Below are 13350 nucleotides of genomic sequence, written 5' to 3'. Positions count from 1 at the left end.
AAGTCACCCAGGTTTTAAAATGTGATTTGACCTGTAGAACCTCAGCTCGCTTGGGGTTCACACTGAGAGAACTGGTTTTCCTGGATGGCGGGCCCAGCTGCGGTGCAGGGCCGACGGTGACTCCTTGGGACCCCGGGCAGTGTGGGGGCGCCCGTGGGTCTCTCTTGAGAGCAGGAGAGGGGCTCCACCCGGCTGGTGGGACTCCGATGGTCGCCCAGCCATCCCCACCCAGGGCTTTGCATCTGGTGGTCTCCGAGCACGTCCACAGCAGCAGGTGGGTGGGAAGGGATGCCGGGAGGGAACGTTTGGCCCACCTCGGGGCAAGGGCAGCACGAAGCACGGCTCCCGAGAAGCCCTGCAGCACACACGCCTTGTTCAGCCCCTGGCCCCCAGCTCTAATGCCCGCGTGCCGGCGGGGGCTTGGCCGGTGCAGACGTGCCCGTGAGATGCGCTGCCATCGGGCTCCTCTCGGTGTTCTCTGCTCACTCCCGTGTGCGGCCCGAGTCCCTGCCGCTGGCAGCCCGGCCTCCAGGCCCGCACCCACCCCAGCTCAGGGGAGGAGCGCAGGACCCAGCAAGCGCGCGCGGAGGACCCCACGTTAGCACCCTCCGCAGCACCAGCCGGGCCCTCGGCCTCTCCTCCCCTGGGCGGCCCTGGTTCTCAGGTGGCCTGTGCCGGCGCTGGCTTCTAGCTCTCCCACTCCAGGGTTTACGTGTGTCCCGTCTTGGTCCTAGGAGGGCGGTAGCCCTGCCCGCAAAATGTGAGCTGCTCCCGCGGGGGGGACGCGTGGCCTCCAGCGGAGGAAACCAGCACAGAGCGAGGCCATCGGGAGTCAGAGCTGCGCACTGAGGGAGGCTGTGCTCCCCGCCCCGGCGGCGGGTGTGGGTGACCCTACGACCCAGCTGTGCCAAGCCGTGTCCTGCGCACGGAGAGCCGGGCCGTCATGTGCTCCCGGGAGGGGAGTGAGTCACCCATACCTTTCCCCTTTCGCAGAGGCAGCTGACGGGCACATTCCAGGGCCCGGGGTTGGCCGGGAGGCTGTGCGGTGGAGTCCGAGACCCGGCAGAGCCGCGGGATTAGCAGGGTGCTCAGCTCCGGCTTAGCAACCTGGGACATCCCGACTCTCCCTCTCCCCTCCCCCTTCTCTTCTGCTCTCTGCAGGTGCTTAGAGACTGCGGTCCGGCCGCGCACCAGCCCCTTGAGGTCCTCCAGCCGCAAAGCCTGCCTGCAGAAGAGCGGCCGGCAACGGGCCTGCACCTGTTCTAACAGGCCCTCGGGCTCCCGCTTTTCCTTGGACTTTTCCGAGTAAGCTTCTTGGATTCATTAAATGTCTTAGTTGGCTGTAGGGCTCTAGAAGGCAGAAGCCTAGCACCGTCCAAACCAGGTCACTTCCCAAGTGCCCGTGGGTGTCAGGGGCCAAGCCGGATCGATCCGGTTCGGCTCCACCGTGGCTGCGGAAGAGGGAGGCTCTGCAAACAGCCTCCTGTCAGATGCTCAGCCCTGGCTTCTGACCAAAGGTTTCCCGAAGGGGATGCCTCAGGTCACGCCCGTGGTTTAGAGGACAGTCCCGCGTCCTCACTAGAATAAAAAGCACATTAAATACCTTTCAGGGGATTTGTTGTGACTGGCAGGAGGGGGCTTTGGGCACCCGTCCCTTCTCTGATCCAAATGGAAACACCATAGCCACAAACCGCCAAGCTCTCAGCCCACCTCAGTCAGATGGACCAGAGGCTGCATCATTGGGGTTGCCAACAGGCTGGCGCGGGCCGGCCTGTCTCTAGCCCAAAGCTGGGTCACTCTCGGGAAGGGCTGCGCCCTTGGCAGCTGTAGCCGGGGTTCTGGGAGGGCAGACACAACTTTCCACGACACCAGAATAGGCAATCTTCACATCAAAGGAAAGTTCTTTCTCCTGGAAACCAGCCAGAAGCTATACTGACCCCTCCCAAGTGACCAGGAGTTAAGATCAGCTGGCACCAGCCTCTGAGCCTGCAGTGCGGGGCCACCGGGCACCAGGCCTGTATTGGGCCCCGGCAGCAGCAGGCAGGGGCTCTGGGAAGGGCTGGGGAAACTTGTCAGGGCGGGCAGTCGGTCCGAGGCAGTGCCCCGTTTCTCCACAGCATTTGGCCCAAGGCTTTGCACCTAGAGGGTGTTAAACACATTTGTTGATTTGATTTTGTTGGATCCAAACCAGCCTGGTGACACAAGGCTGCTGGTAAGCAGGCTGCCTGCTCTACCCCTGTGCCCAGCGCCCGTCCATCTGGGCTCTGTCCTCATTCAGGATTTGGGTGACCACCCAGGGGGATCGCACCCACGTTACGGGCCGCACCGCATCCCTCCAATCTTCCGATGTGGCTAACCCCAGAACCCCAGACTGTGAGCTTATTTGGAAGTAAAGGGGCCACAGGTGTGATCGGCCAAGATGAGGTCATGCTGGAATAGGAAGGCCCTAATCCAGTGACTGGGATTCTTACAAAAGGGGAATCTGGACACAGACAGGGAGGAGACAACGTGGACATGAAAGCCGAGATGCGGTGATACATCTCCGAGCCAGAAAATGCCAAGTACCACCACCAAAAGCCAGGAGAGGGGCCTGGAGCAGGTTCTCCTTCTGAAGGAACCACCCCTGCAACACCTTGATCTCCGGCTTCTGGCCTCTAGAACCACGACAAAATCAGGTTTAAGTCCCCAGGCTGGTGCTCGATGACAGCAGCCCTAATAGACGCAGCCAGCCTCATGTGCTGCGGGGTCTGCCCGAGCCCCCAAGGCGTGCTCCGGGGACTGTGCTCACGTCTACTGCTTCTCTCCCGGGGAGCCGGGCCACCTCCACCCTGGTGGCCACGTAGGACCACCCGTGCCGGCCCAGCTGGCTGGGCACCTCCTCAGCGTTCTGCTGGTTCCACTCCCACAGGTGTCTAGGCCAACGTGACCCACGCCCCACGAGGTGTGATGGCCCCTCCTGGGGGGGCAGATGGCACGCTCTCTCAAGTGGGAGCACGGGTGTCCTCGGCACTGAGGCGGGAGCCTGGAAGCAGGGGAAGTGTGGGGGGTGGGGACACGGGGATGCAGGGAAACAGGGCGGCATGGGCTGGGCAGCCGGGAACCTAGGCGTTTATTTGGATTCTGACCTGGGAAGTTTCTGAGGAGGAGGGCAGCACGGTGCAAGCCTGAGGGGAGGTGACAAGTGACAGGGAGGGATACAGGTAGGGCTGGACCTTCTCTGGCATGGTCAGGGCCCTGTGCCTCCTCCTCGGCTGGGGAGCAGCCCCCCTGTTCTTGGGGAGGTGGACGCAGCCACCCTCACCAGACATCATGGCCTTTTCTCTGCGTCTCCATGCCTTTGGCAGATACCTGGGCCCTCTCCATGACCTTGGTAGCCACTTGCCTTCCTCATGGGTCCTGTCCTTCTAGTGCCTTCTCCTGCCCTGTGTAAGGCACCTTCTGGGCCCAGCTGTGGGGCAGACAGCAGTGGCCAGGAAGGATCTGACCCCTTTGGCCAGGGCACAGCGACAGGTGGGCTGAAAGATGAACCACTGAACATGATCCCACGCGCAGGGCCGGCGCTGCTCCGTTTCAGCCCCTCCCGGCAGGAGCATGACTGCGCAGCTTTATATAGCGCCGCGGTCCTATATAAGACCAAAGCGCCGGGCGGCCCAGGAGCGCAGCGGAGGCGGCGGAGGAGACTGCATGCGCCGTGTGATCCCGGACGGACACGTCCCTTCCCCGAGCAGCAGGGTCCCCACACGGCGGGCCCGCCACAGCACCCAGGATGCCCAGCAGGACCAGCCGCTATGCCCGGTACAGCCCCCGGCAGCGGCGCAGGCGGCTGCTGGCCGACCGCAGCGTGCGCTTCCCTAACGACGTCCTGTTCTTGGACCACATCCGCCAAGGGGACCTGGAGCAGGTGGGGCGCTTCATCCGGGCTCGGAAGGTTGCCCTGGACACCATCCACCCCTCAGGTGAGTGCCTGTGGGGCCAGCGCGGGGTCTGTGGGGTGTCCGGGGAAGGCTCCGCCATGACCCCTCCTGCCCTGCGCAGGCCTGGCCGCCCTGCACGAGGCTGTGCTCTCCGGGAACCTGGAGTGCGTGAAGCTGCTGGTCAAGTACGGGGCTGACATCCACCAGCGGGACGAGACCGGCTGGACGCCTCTGCACATCGCTTGCAGCGACGGGTACCCGGACATAGCCAGGTGAGGGGTCCGGCCGCGGGCTCCGTCCCCACCACTCTGGCCTCAAGGGGCCTCCGGGATGGGGTCTGGGCGGCCTAGGTCCAGCTGAGAACCCCAGGAGCTCTAGGAACCTCCTTTCTGCCGTCTTCCCCGCGGGCTGGACACTCGTTTCCGCGGGGTCAGGTTCCCCCCTCTGCGCCCCTCCTGCAGAAACCCTACAAGGGCGCGCGTCAGCGGCAGCCCGCGGCCCGGGGCGGGTCAGAGCGCCCTCGGCCACCTCCCCACTGCCGCCTTGGCCCCCCAGGTACCTCATCTCGCTGGGGGCAGACAGAGACGCCGCCAACGACGACGGAGACCTGCCGTCGGACCTCATCGACCCGGACTTCAAGGACCTGGTGGAGCTCTTCAAGGGGACCACGATGGACTGAGCCCCCCGCCCGCCCCCGGGGCTCGGGCCCCGCCTGGAGAAGCTGGGCGCCCACCCCCCAAGTGCTCGGAACTGCCCGCCGGTGGGACGCCGGGACCTGGGCTCCCCCCTTCTGGCCTGGCTTTTTCTGCAGGTGCATTTTTTATTGGGATTCTTTTTACTTTTTCAATAAACGTCATTCGCTAGCCCTGGTGGTGGCCTGGTTACTGGGGACGGGCCCCAGCTCCCGCGCTCCCGGTCAGCGGCCCGCGGGCCCTGCCGTCCACACCGGCTTGGGGGTCCGGGCGTCGGCGCCAACGCACGCGGCCGGGGTCTCGGGGCTCCGGGCCGTCTGACCGCGCCAGCCCCGGGACCCCGGACGCCGCCGCCCCAGCCGCTCGGCTGCGCTCCCCGCGGGTCCGCGGCCCCAGACCCCGCCGCCCCCCGCCTCCCGTCCCCGCAGACCCCGCGCGCCCCAACCCGCCGCAGGCCCGCCGGGGGAGTCCCGGCGCGCCGGCACCTCAACGCCCGGGCCTCAGGCCCCGCCCCCGCCTGCTGCGCGCGCCAGCCGTCACGTGGCCCTCACGCTCCCCGCGCCTGCGCACGGCGGTGACGTCACTTCCGGCCGGGCCCCTGCTGGCGGCGGCGGCGGCGGCGCTGGCGGCGGCGGCGGTGGCGGCGGCAGCAGCAGCGGAGCGGGCGAGGTGAGGTGAGGCGGGCGCGGGGGCGAGGTGAGGCGGGCGCGGGGGCGGGGCGGGAGCGACTGGGCCCGCCCTGGCGCGGCGGTTGGCGCGGGGAGGGCTCGGGCGGGGTCGCGCAGGGCCGGGAGCCGCTGCCGCGTTCGGTCCGCTGCGCCCGAGTCGCTGGGCCTGCAGGGGGGCGCGCAGCGCGGCGCGGAGGGGGCGGCGGGGAGGGGCCGTGGGGACGTGGCGGGGCTGGTCCGCGCGGCGCTCGGGACCGGGCGCCCCGCCACCCGGGGAGATGGGCTCGGGAGGGGCAGCCGGGGACCCGCCCTTTTCGGTCTCGCAAGCAGCCGCCGCCGAGGTGGACAAATGTCCCGCCTTCCCCTTCCCCAAAAGGGACAGTCCCGAGGATGCTTCTTGGCTCCTGGGATGCAGCTGGCCAGGCCCGGCGGTGCGGGGCTAGGTGCGGGACGCCAAGGGGCTGAGCTGGGCCCGGCCCCGGGGGAGCCAGCTCACTGGGCTGCAGGGCCTGACGCCGCCCCGGGGGCTGCCGCGGTTGGTGGTGGACGGGGTGTATGGCGGTGCCCATGTCCTGTGCCCTGGCCAGCCCCAGGGAGGCTTCCCAGAAAAAGCGGTCTTTTAGCTGAATCTCAAGGATGAGTATGGCGGGGAGGGGACACCGCGAGCGGCCCCCCAGCTGGCAGTGGGGAGCGCGCGTGAGGTCTGGGTGGAGAGCTTTCAGAGACGAGCGGGAGTGGGGAGGAGAGGGAGCAGGGGCCGCGTGGGGCAGCGCAGAGCTTGATTGGGGGTGAGGGGAGGGCATGGTGGGTTTCTGAGTCAGGGGGTGGGGGTGCACGCCCTCAGGGCTGTTGCTTGGGGTGGGAGCTGCTGCCCCAGCCAGGACGGAGCGCGGAGAGCGAGGGTGCGCTGCTTAGAGGTTTTGCTGGGTCTTGGGGGAGCGCCTCTGCGGGTTCTCGCACAGCCGTGTTCTGGTGCCTGCAGGCATAGTAGGTCATTTTCTGGAAGTCTTCGTGGCTGGAATGGTCGAGTACCGCAGAGGCGTGGAGTGTCGGGGGAAAGTGGGATCTAAGAAACTCTGAGCCTCAGGAATTCCGGAGGAGCGCAGAACGACTGCCGTCTGCATCACGGCTCCTAACTCCAGAATCCTCACCGCTGCCTTTCCCAGCGAGCGCGTCCTCTCCTCTCCTGTCTCTGGGCATGTGGCTGTGTGTTGGAAAGTCTGGGACTGGGGGGCTGAGGGCTGGGCTTCAGGTCCCCCCATGTCCTGCCTCCCCCCAGGAGGTCTCCTTGGTTCCCGGGCAAGAGCAAGGTACGAAACGTATCCATCCAGAGAGACTCCTCCTTGTCCCTGAGCAGAACCACATTGATGTGAGGGTGTCCAGGGACCTGCCACGGGGTGCCAGCAAAGGCATCAGCAGGCTCTGAGGAGCTTAGGTGACTGAGCTGTCTGGGCCTGGCCCTGGCTGCCATGGCCCTGGAGGCTCAGATCCTGGGAGCCCCTGGGGGTTCAGACCGTGCTTGGCTGGGTGGCGGCCGCTTGCTGTGGCTGGTGGCGCGGCTGCCTTTTCACACAAGCTGGCAGTTCCCGGGCCGCCGCCTCCCTGCGAACGGGTGGCTCTGCACTGGGTGCCCAGCACGGCCCTGGACTGTGTTTTGTAGTCAGCAGTGGCCTGCTGCTCCCAGAAGCGCCCTGTCAGTGCATTCCTGTGACTGTCCCGTCTTCTGTCAAGCAGCAGAGCCTAGGGCCCATCCGTGGGGGCTGCTTTGGCTTAGACAGGGACGCCCAGGCCCGGGAAGGCAGGGATTTCCCTGGAGGCCGCAGAGCAAGCATGGATGACCTCCAGCCACAGAGCGGTTCTGGACACTGCCGTGTGTCTAGCACACAGCCGCCGGCCCGCGTGAGCTCGACAGCCGTGGGCAAGAGTCAGGCCCTGCAGCGCGCACAGTGTGGGGGGCGGCGCGTGGTTCCCTGGGGTGATGGCAGCTGGCCGAGGCGGTTCTGCTTCAGAGACTGTTTGGGTGTGAGCTGGAGCCCAGCAGTCAGACACACCTGAAGGAGTAGATTGGGCCACGCTGAGGGCCTGGTGGCATTAGAGGGCCCAGGGCACGTAGGATGGGGAATTACTTGGGGAGGGCTGTCAGGACCGGGGCTGGGGGAGTCTAGTTGGATGGGGGGTGCCTGCGAATGGGAAGAGGCAGCGGGGGAGCCCGTTGGAGGCTCTGGGACGGCTGGCCCCGGGCTTGCTGATGGTGGGACTGTGGGCCGAGGGGAGAACGTCGTTGCGTCGTTAGCTCTGAGACACCGGTGACTGAGCTGTCCCTCACGTCCCGGTCACTCAGACTGGAAGGACGCGGCAAACGTCGACGTGCTAGCGGCTGCCAGATGCGACCCTGTTTCTTTCTTTTTTTTAAAGACTTTATTTCTTTATTTGACAGAGAGCAAAAGAGAGAGAGAGCACAAGCATGGGGAGCGGGAGAGGGAGAAGCAGGCTCCCCGCTGAGCAGGAGCCTGACGTGGGGCTCGATCCCAGGAGCCCGAGATCATGACCTGAGCCGGAGGCAGAGGCTCAACAGACGGAGCCCCCCAGGCGCCCCAGAGCTGCGGAAATAATTGTGCCTCTAGTCCTGTGAGCAGAAAAGGGAAAGCAAATGAGGGGGAGGAGGGAGATGGTTTGGGAAGTGGTACGAGCCAGGTACTCCGTGACAAGCGTCTGCCCTCCCTTAGGCTGTTGTCCCCGGCCCTCACCCCCGGCCCTCCCCTGAGCACCAGGTCCCCGTCCTGCTGGACTGGAGGCTCTGTGGTCCTCCATGGCTCGGCCTGTCTTACTAGGTGTCCTTGGCACTCCCCCAGGCCTGTGCCGCTCTCGCCAGCACACTGGTCGCCCAACCCCCACCACCCTGCCACCCTCGTGGCCCCACTCAGCACTTTCTGTGGTGGTCAACGGCGCTCCGTGTCCCTCTGGTTTGTCGGAGATGCCCCGTGGTCAGCCAGCCTCCGGCCTCCCTTCCCAACTGCCGCTCACGGACGGGCAGCCTTGGCTGACTGCTCACCTTCTCCCCTCATTGCACCCAGACCGTGCCTGCCGAGGTGGGGGAGATGTTGTCGTGCAGGTCCGGTGGTCCATGGGGTCCAGATTGTACTCCAGCTGTCCCCTTAGAGGTCTCCCCACTGACGTCGTTCCCTTTCTCCCGCCGGAGCCTCTGTGGGTGGCCCTCTGCTGGCGGCTGCTCCTGGGGCCCGTGTCCGCAGGCGTCCGTCCTCTGTCCTCCCTCAGTGCCGTGTGTCCTGCCCTCACGCGGCTCAGGCTCCCAGCGGTGTCGTCCCTCTTCAGGGGCAGGAGCAGGCTCGACACACACCCCTGTTCCTAGTGGTTCTTCCATTGGATGCTCGTGAGGGGCCCTTCTCTGGCCACTCCCGGGCACCTCTCAGCGGCCGCGTGGCCCCTGTCTTGGGCACATACCCAGGACTAGGATGGCTGAGGGTGCGTATGGATTGTGTTTTTTAGTGGGAAGTTTCTTTGGCATCAGGGCTGGAGGCCCAGTCGCCTGGTCACCGTAGGAGGTGGGGAGGGGGAGGGAGTGGCAGGTCCCTGTCCCTTCTGTCTCCGGGAGGCTGCTTCTCCTGGTGCTGCTGAGTCTTGCCAGATGGCAGGGTCTGGTGGAGGTGGGACCTGTACAAGATGTTGGGGAGGGAGGCCTGGGAGGGCACAGAGGTTTCTCAGTCTGGGAGGACAGGCTGGTAAGACACAGGCTCTAGCAGTCGGCCTGGCGGGTAGACTTTGTGCTGGGAGAGGAGGCAGAAGGTGGCACCTTTCTGAAATGTCATTGTGTTTGTTCTTCAGGGCTCCAGGCCGTGAGAAGTTCTTGCATGTGTGATACAAGGGCCCGTGTGTGTCCAGTTTGCCCGGGGTACTAGAAACCTTAGCTGAAGTAGGACGTCCATAGGGGAGGGCCTTTGTGACAGATGCGCAGGTCTGGGACAGGGAACTGGTGTGACTTTGTCGTGCTGCTGGGTTAGTCAGGAAGCCCAGCGGAGCTGGCTCCCCAGTGTGGGGACCAAGTGCTCTGTGGGCCCGGGGCTCAGGTCATAGGCTCAGGCCCTGCGGGGCAGCTGCTCTGGGGCCAGCCCAGGTTAGGCCCTGTGTCTGCAGAGACGGAGAGGAGCAGGTGAGGTGTCCAGAGAGCCCCAGCAATGCATCGTGGTCAGACATCGTGACAGGAGCCAAGAGCGGGTGAGCACCTGAGTTGGCCCGGGGCGGATGAGTAGGGGACCCTAAGATGAGGTCACATACCCACAAAGGCTGGGAGGTCCCTGGAGGCTGCCTGGTAGGGAGAGCCCTGCAGCGGACCAGGTGAGGCAGGAAGGGCAGGGCCGTGCAGCAGGGGCCTCTCGGATCACGGAGCACAACCTGCGGGAGGACGGAGGATGCCTGGGCAGGAGGAGGCCAGGGACTGGCTGAGGGCGGGCAGGGGCTGACTGATCCTCCCAGCCCCTCCATCCTGTCGCGTAACAGGAGCTCCCCACCTTGTCCAACTGCTGACAGCCCCTTGAGTGGCCCAGGGTGTCCTTAGGCCAGAAGGGGCTTTCTCTCTGCTCCAGTGTTCGGGGGCTGAGGCCTGGGAAAGGGCAGCAAGACCCCTGAGTCCAAGGAAGGAGAAGTCCCTTTGTGAGGGACTGGGCTTCTGTGGGGTGGGGTGGGGCAGGGCCTGGGCTTGTGGTTACCCGTGCAGGTGTCAAAGGCTGGATGGTTGGGGACAGGACTGAGTGACCAGAGACCAAGGACCCACAGCTTTCTGGTCCTCTGGGTGGGGCTGCATGTCTGTGCTCTGGGCACTAGGAGGGAGGGGGGCAGAAGCGTTTGTGCCCAGGGCCCCCCTGTGTCTGCCCCCAGTACCTAAGGTCGTCTGTTCTGGGGCCAGGCCAGGCCTGGGACTGCCCTGTGCAGGCAACTTTCTTTCTCTGTGTTCTGTTGTCAGCCGAGGGGGGCGTCCCCTGCTGGTCTGAGACAGCCTAAAAAATACCAGCCCCCGGGGCGCCTGGGGGGCTCAGTGGGTCACGCGTCTGCCTTTGGCTGGGTCATGACCCCAGGGTCCTGGGACCGAGTCCTGCGATGGGGTCCCTGCTCAGCGGGAGGCCTGCTTCTCCCTCCGCCTGCAGCTCCCTTTGGTTGTGCGCTCTCACTCACGTTCTCTGACGAGTAAGTAAAATCTTAAAAAAAAAATACCGGGGCGTCTGGGTGGCTCAGTGGGTTAAAGCCTCTGCCTTTCCCTCAGGTCATGACCCCAGGGTCTTGGGATCGAGCCCCGCATGGGGCTCTCTGCTTGGCAGGGAGCCTCCTTCCTCCTCTCTCTCTGCCTGCCTCTCTCCCTACTTGTGATCTCTCTCTCTCAAATAAATAAATAAAATAAAAAAAAAAAAAAGAAATACCAAGCCTTCCCCTGGGCTTTAAAACCGGAGTCGGCAGAGGGGCTGGACGTAGGCAGCAGCCCAGGGTCTTTGTGCCCGTGTCAGGCCTGGCAGCTTCTTCCAGGCTCACGCCTTTCCTCCTGCCCCGTCCAGCGCCCCGACTCACTCGTGCCCTGGCCTCAGAGCCCCACAAGCTGGTCCTCCCCACGAAGCCCGTCCCCGTTTTACAGATGGGAACCAGCCTCAGTGAAGACAGCACTCCAGGCCCTGTGGGCAGGGAGGGCAGAGTTGGGGTTCACTGGAGTCGCTGAGGCTCCCCGTAGTCCCGATTTCACGAGAGGTGCTCTGTGACTCCGGAAGGGCATCTGGGCCCTGCCGTTGGAGCCGTCCCCAGCCACCAACCGTGGGGAGGGGCTCCCTGGGCAAGGGTGGCCCAGCAGCTGGGGGCTGCCCGGAAGGAGGGCACGGCGAGTTCGGGGCCAGGTTGCCGGCCCGCAGCCTCCGACTTGTTGACTCTGCCCGGACTGTGGCTGGTCCTCCCCACTGCGGGGCTTCCGGGTGGGCGGTGAGCCCACAGCAGTTCGGCGACAGCTTGATGGAGAAGGTGGGCCCCGCACCCTTCCCTCCCTTGAAGCTCCCATGGAGAGGGTGACTCTGTTCCACTCCCAGGGTCTGGGCTTCCTTTTCAGAGGCCGAGGGGACCCGGCTGTGGAGTGCAAGGACCAGACACCCCCGCAATGACCAGGTGGGTGTTAGGCAGCAGGGTGGTCTCCCCTGGGGGGTAGGGGATGGGTCCCACGTCGCCCCTGGCCTTTCCTTATGTGCTTGGGCCCCCCCAGCTCCCCCGTCTCCAGAGTTGTCTACAACGGCAAGAGGAACAGTAGCCCCCGCTCTCCCCCAAGCAGCAGTGAGATCTTCACCCCGGCCCACGAGGAGAATGTGCGTTTCATTTACGAAGGTGCGTCCCGTGTCTCCCCCCCCCCCCCGGGCCAGGGCTGGGCTCCGAGAACCCCCGAGCCCCAGTGCTATCCCGGAGTTTGGGCTCTGGCCTGGCCTGGCTTTCAGGGGCTGCGTCTGGTCTGGTCTGGTCTGGTCTGGTGGGGGGGGCGGGCAGGGGAGGAAGCAGTGGTATGGGCCAAGTGGTCTCCAGGAGAGGGAGCCCCTGCAGGAGCCGGGAACACAGGGCGCTCTAGGAGGACCCAGCCCGTGGCTGGGTGTGTGCTCAGATGTGCCAGGAGGGGGGATAGGATGGAGAGTGCTGGGTCACGTGTGTGTCTGCAAGCCCGCCAGGAGCCGGGGCGGGGGGGGGGGGGGGGCCCGGTGCCGTGAGCAGAGAAGGGGCGCTCTCAGAACAAGCTCAGGTCGAGGGCAGTCCTGGGGCCGGAAGCTGTGAGGTAGGGGGCTGAGGAGTGGGGGAGGAGGAGGGGCCCTGACCAATTGGACTCTGCCTGACTCCCCAGCCACACTGGGGGCGCTCATGGCACCCCCTTGCCTTTCACAGCCTGGCAGGGTGTGGAGCGAGATCTGCGGAGCCAGGTGTCAGGCAGCGAGCGGGGCCTGGTGGAGGAGTACGTGGAGAAGGTCCCTAACCCCAGTCTGAAGAGTGAGTGGAGGAGCCGGCCCGGGAGGGAGGGGCCCAGCCGGGGCGGTGCTGGCGGGAGGCCTGGGAGACGGCGTGGCACAGTGGCACAGTGGACCGGGCTGCCAGGCACAGGTGCAGGACGGGGCCTGGACCCTGCCTCTGCGTCCCCGCCGCCGCTGACCGCTCTGTCCCCGACAGCCTTCAAGCCCATCGACCTGAGTGACCTGAAGCGCCGGAACACGCCGGACGCCAAGAAGTCCTGAAGCGAGCTGTGTCCCTCCCCTGGCCTCCAGGAGACCCGGGCGCCGCCTGATGCTGGGAGGGGGAGGGGCTGTAAACCCCAGGATCAGGAGGGGCACAATCGCTGGCCACGGCCTGCCCTTCCTCCCCGAGTCCCCTCCTTTCTTCTCGGGGTCTCCAGCGGCCGCATTACTGGGGGGAGGCCCTGCCAGCCCCTGCTCTCCCTGGAGCCGCGTCTTTGGAGCTGCCTGCTCTGCCCGCCCCCAGTCCAGGGCCTTGACTCTGACTCCTCTCTACTTCCCATCACCTGTTGCCCCTACCCCCTGAGCCCCTATCTACCCCCCGGCTACTTCCAAGGTCATGAGGGGGACAAGGGGGCCTCTGCTCTTTCCCAGGCTGGTGGGACTGGGCTTGTCCCTGAGGGGGTCAGGAGGCAGGCCGGGGGTGCCCTCTCCCATACCTGTTGTGCACTCTCACCCAGCCCTGCTGCCCTTCTGGGCCGGATGCCTTGGGAGCGTCTGATTCTTCACCCCGCTGTCCAGCCTGGCCCCTTCCTTTCCTGCATCAGCTTCGGGACAGCACTGAGCGCCCCTCAGAAAGGGTCCTGGGCGGCCGGGCCTAGCCCCTTGCGGTCTGCGGCCCAGAGGCCACAGGTGTCCCCGCAGGTAGGGGTGTGAAGATGACCCTGGCCCTGTGCCATGTGCTGGGATGGTCACCAGGGCCCCTTTTCTCTCTGTGCCCTTCAAAAGCTGAGTGTCTGTGCCCGGAGCCAAAGGACCAGTGAATAAAGCGGGTGGTGCTGGAACGACCCTGGTCTGTCCCCTGCCCCGTCCTGGCAGCCCACAG

The 13350-nt window shown here is 65.6% G+C and overlaps 2 protein-coding genes across 15 annotated transcripts; both read left to right on the top strand.

The window, feature by feature from the left end:
• The first annotated feature begins 967 nt into the window (after positions 1-967).
• Positions 968-4776, top strand: PPP1R27 (protein phosphatase 1 regulatory subunit 27). Of its 5 annotated transcripts, none has more exons than XM_045984308.1 (4): positions 968-1305; positions 3729-3956; positions 4036-4186; positions 4470-4776. In XM_045984308.1, the coding sequence occupies exons 2-4, from the start codon at positions 3767-3769 to the stop codon at positions 4591-4593; spliced, it is 465 nt and encodes a 154-aa protein (XP_045840264.1). In that variant the 5' UTR covers positions 968-1305; positions 3729-3766; the 3' UTR covers positions 4594-4776. The 5 variants fall into 5 exon arrangements, with proteins under 5 accessions (XP_045840264.1, XP_045840263.1, XP_045840262.1 ...); XM_045984307.1 differs by having other exon boundaries at positions 971-1305; positions 3575-3956; positions 4470-4775; XM_045984306.1 differs by having other exon boundaries at positions 971-1305; positions 3553-3956; positions 4470-4775.
• A 439-nt stretch (positions 4777-5215) lies between these two features.
• On the top strand, positions 5216-13309 carry MCRIP1 (MAPK regulated corepressor interacting protein 1). Of its 10 annotated transcripts, none has more exons than XM_045984492.1 (6): positions 5245-5275; positions 6554-6584; positions 11372-11427; positions 11522-11640; positions 12184-12285; positions 12463-13309. In XM_045984492.1, exons 3-6 carry the CDS (start codon positions 11420-11422, stop codon positions 12525-12527), a joined length of 294 nt encoding a protein of 97 aa, XP_045840448.1. In that variant the 5' UTR covers positions 5245-5275; positions 6554-6584; positions 11372-11419; the 3' UTR covers positions 12528-13309. The 10 variants fall into 10 exon arrangements, with proteins under 10 accessions (XP_045840440.1, XP_045840446.1, XP_045840443.1 ...); XM_045984491.1 differs by having other exon boundaries at positions 5271-5280; XM_045984488.1 differs by lacking the exons at positions 5245-5275; positions 6554-6584 and adding exons at positions 7735-7902; positions 10434-10473.
• Positions 13310-13350: the final 41 nt, after the last annotated feature.

This window comes from Meles meles, chromosome 18 (genome assembly GCF_922984935.1).
Source record: "Meles meles chromosome 18, mMelMel3.1 paternal haplotype, whole genome shotgun sequence".
Lineage (NCBI taxonomy): Eukaryota > Metazoa > Chordata > Mammalia > Carnivora > Mustelidae > Meles > Meles meles.
This window is presented reverse-complemented; position numbering and strand designations above follow the sequence as displayed.

What these genes read in the sequence shown, in the direction of transcription:
- PPP1R27 (XM_045984308.1), top strand. Translation starts at nt 3,767, where the DNA reads ATGCCCAGCAGGACCAGCCGCTATGCCCGGTACAGCCCCCGGCAGCGG. An exon ending in GGACACCATCCACCCCTCAG is followed by an intron (nt 3,957 to 4,035) that starts GTGAGTGCCTGT and finishes TGCCCTGCGCAG; the next exon opens with GCCTGGCCGCCCTGCACGAG. An exon ending in GGGTACCCGGACATAGCCAG is followed by an intron (nt 4,187 to 4,469) that starts GTGAGGGGTCCG and finishes TTGGCCCCCCAG; the next exon opens with GTACCTCATCTCGCTGGGGG.
- MCRIP1 (XM_045984483.1), top strand. An exon ending in TGTGCGTTTCATTTACGAAG is followed by an intron (nt 11,641 to 12,183) that starts GTGCGTCCCGTG and finishes TGCCTTTCACAG; the next exon opens with CCTGGCAGGGTGTGGAGCGA. An exon ending in CCCTAACCCCAGTCTGAAGA is followed by an intron (nt 12,286 to 12,462) that starts GTGAGTGGAGGA and finishes TGTCCCCGACAG; the next exon opens with CCTTCAAGCCCATCGACCTG.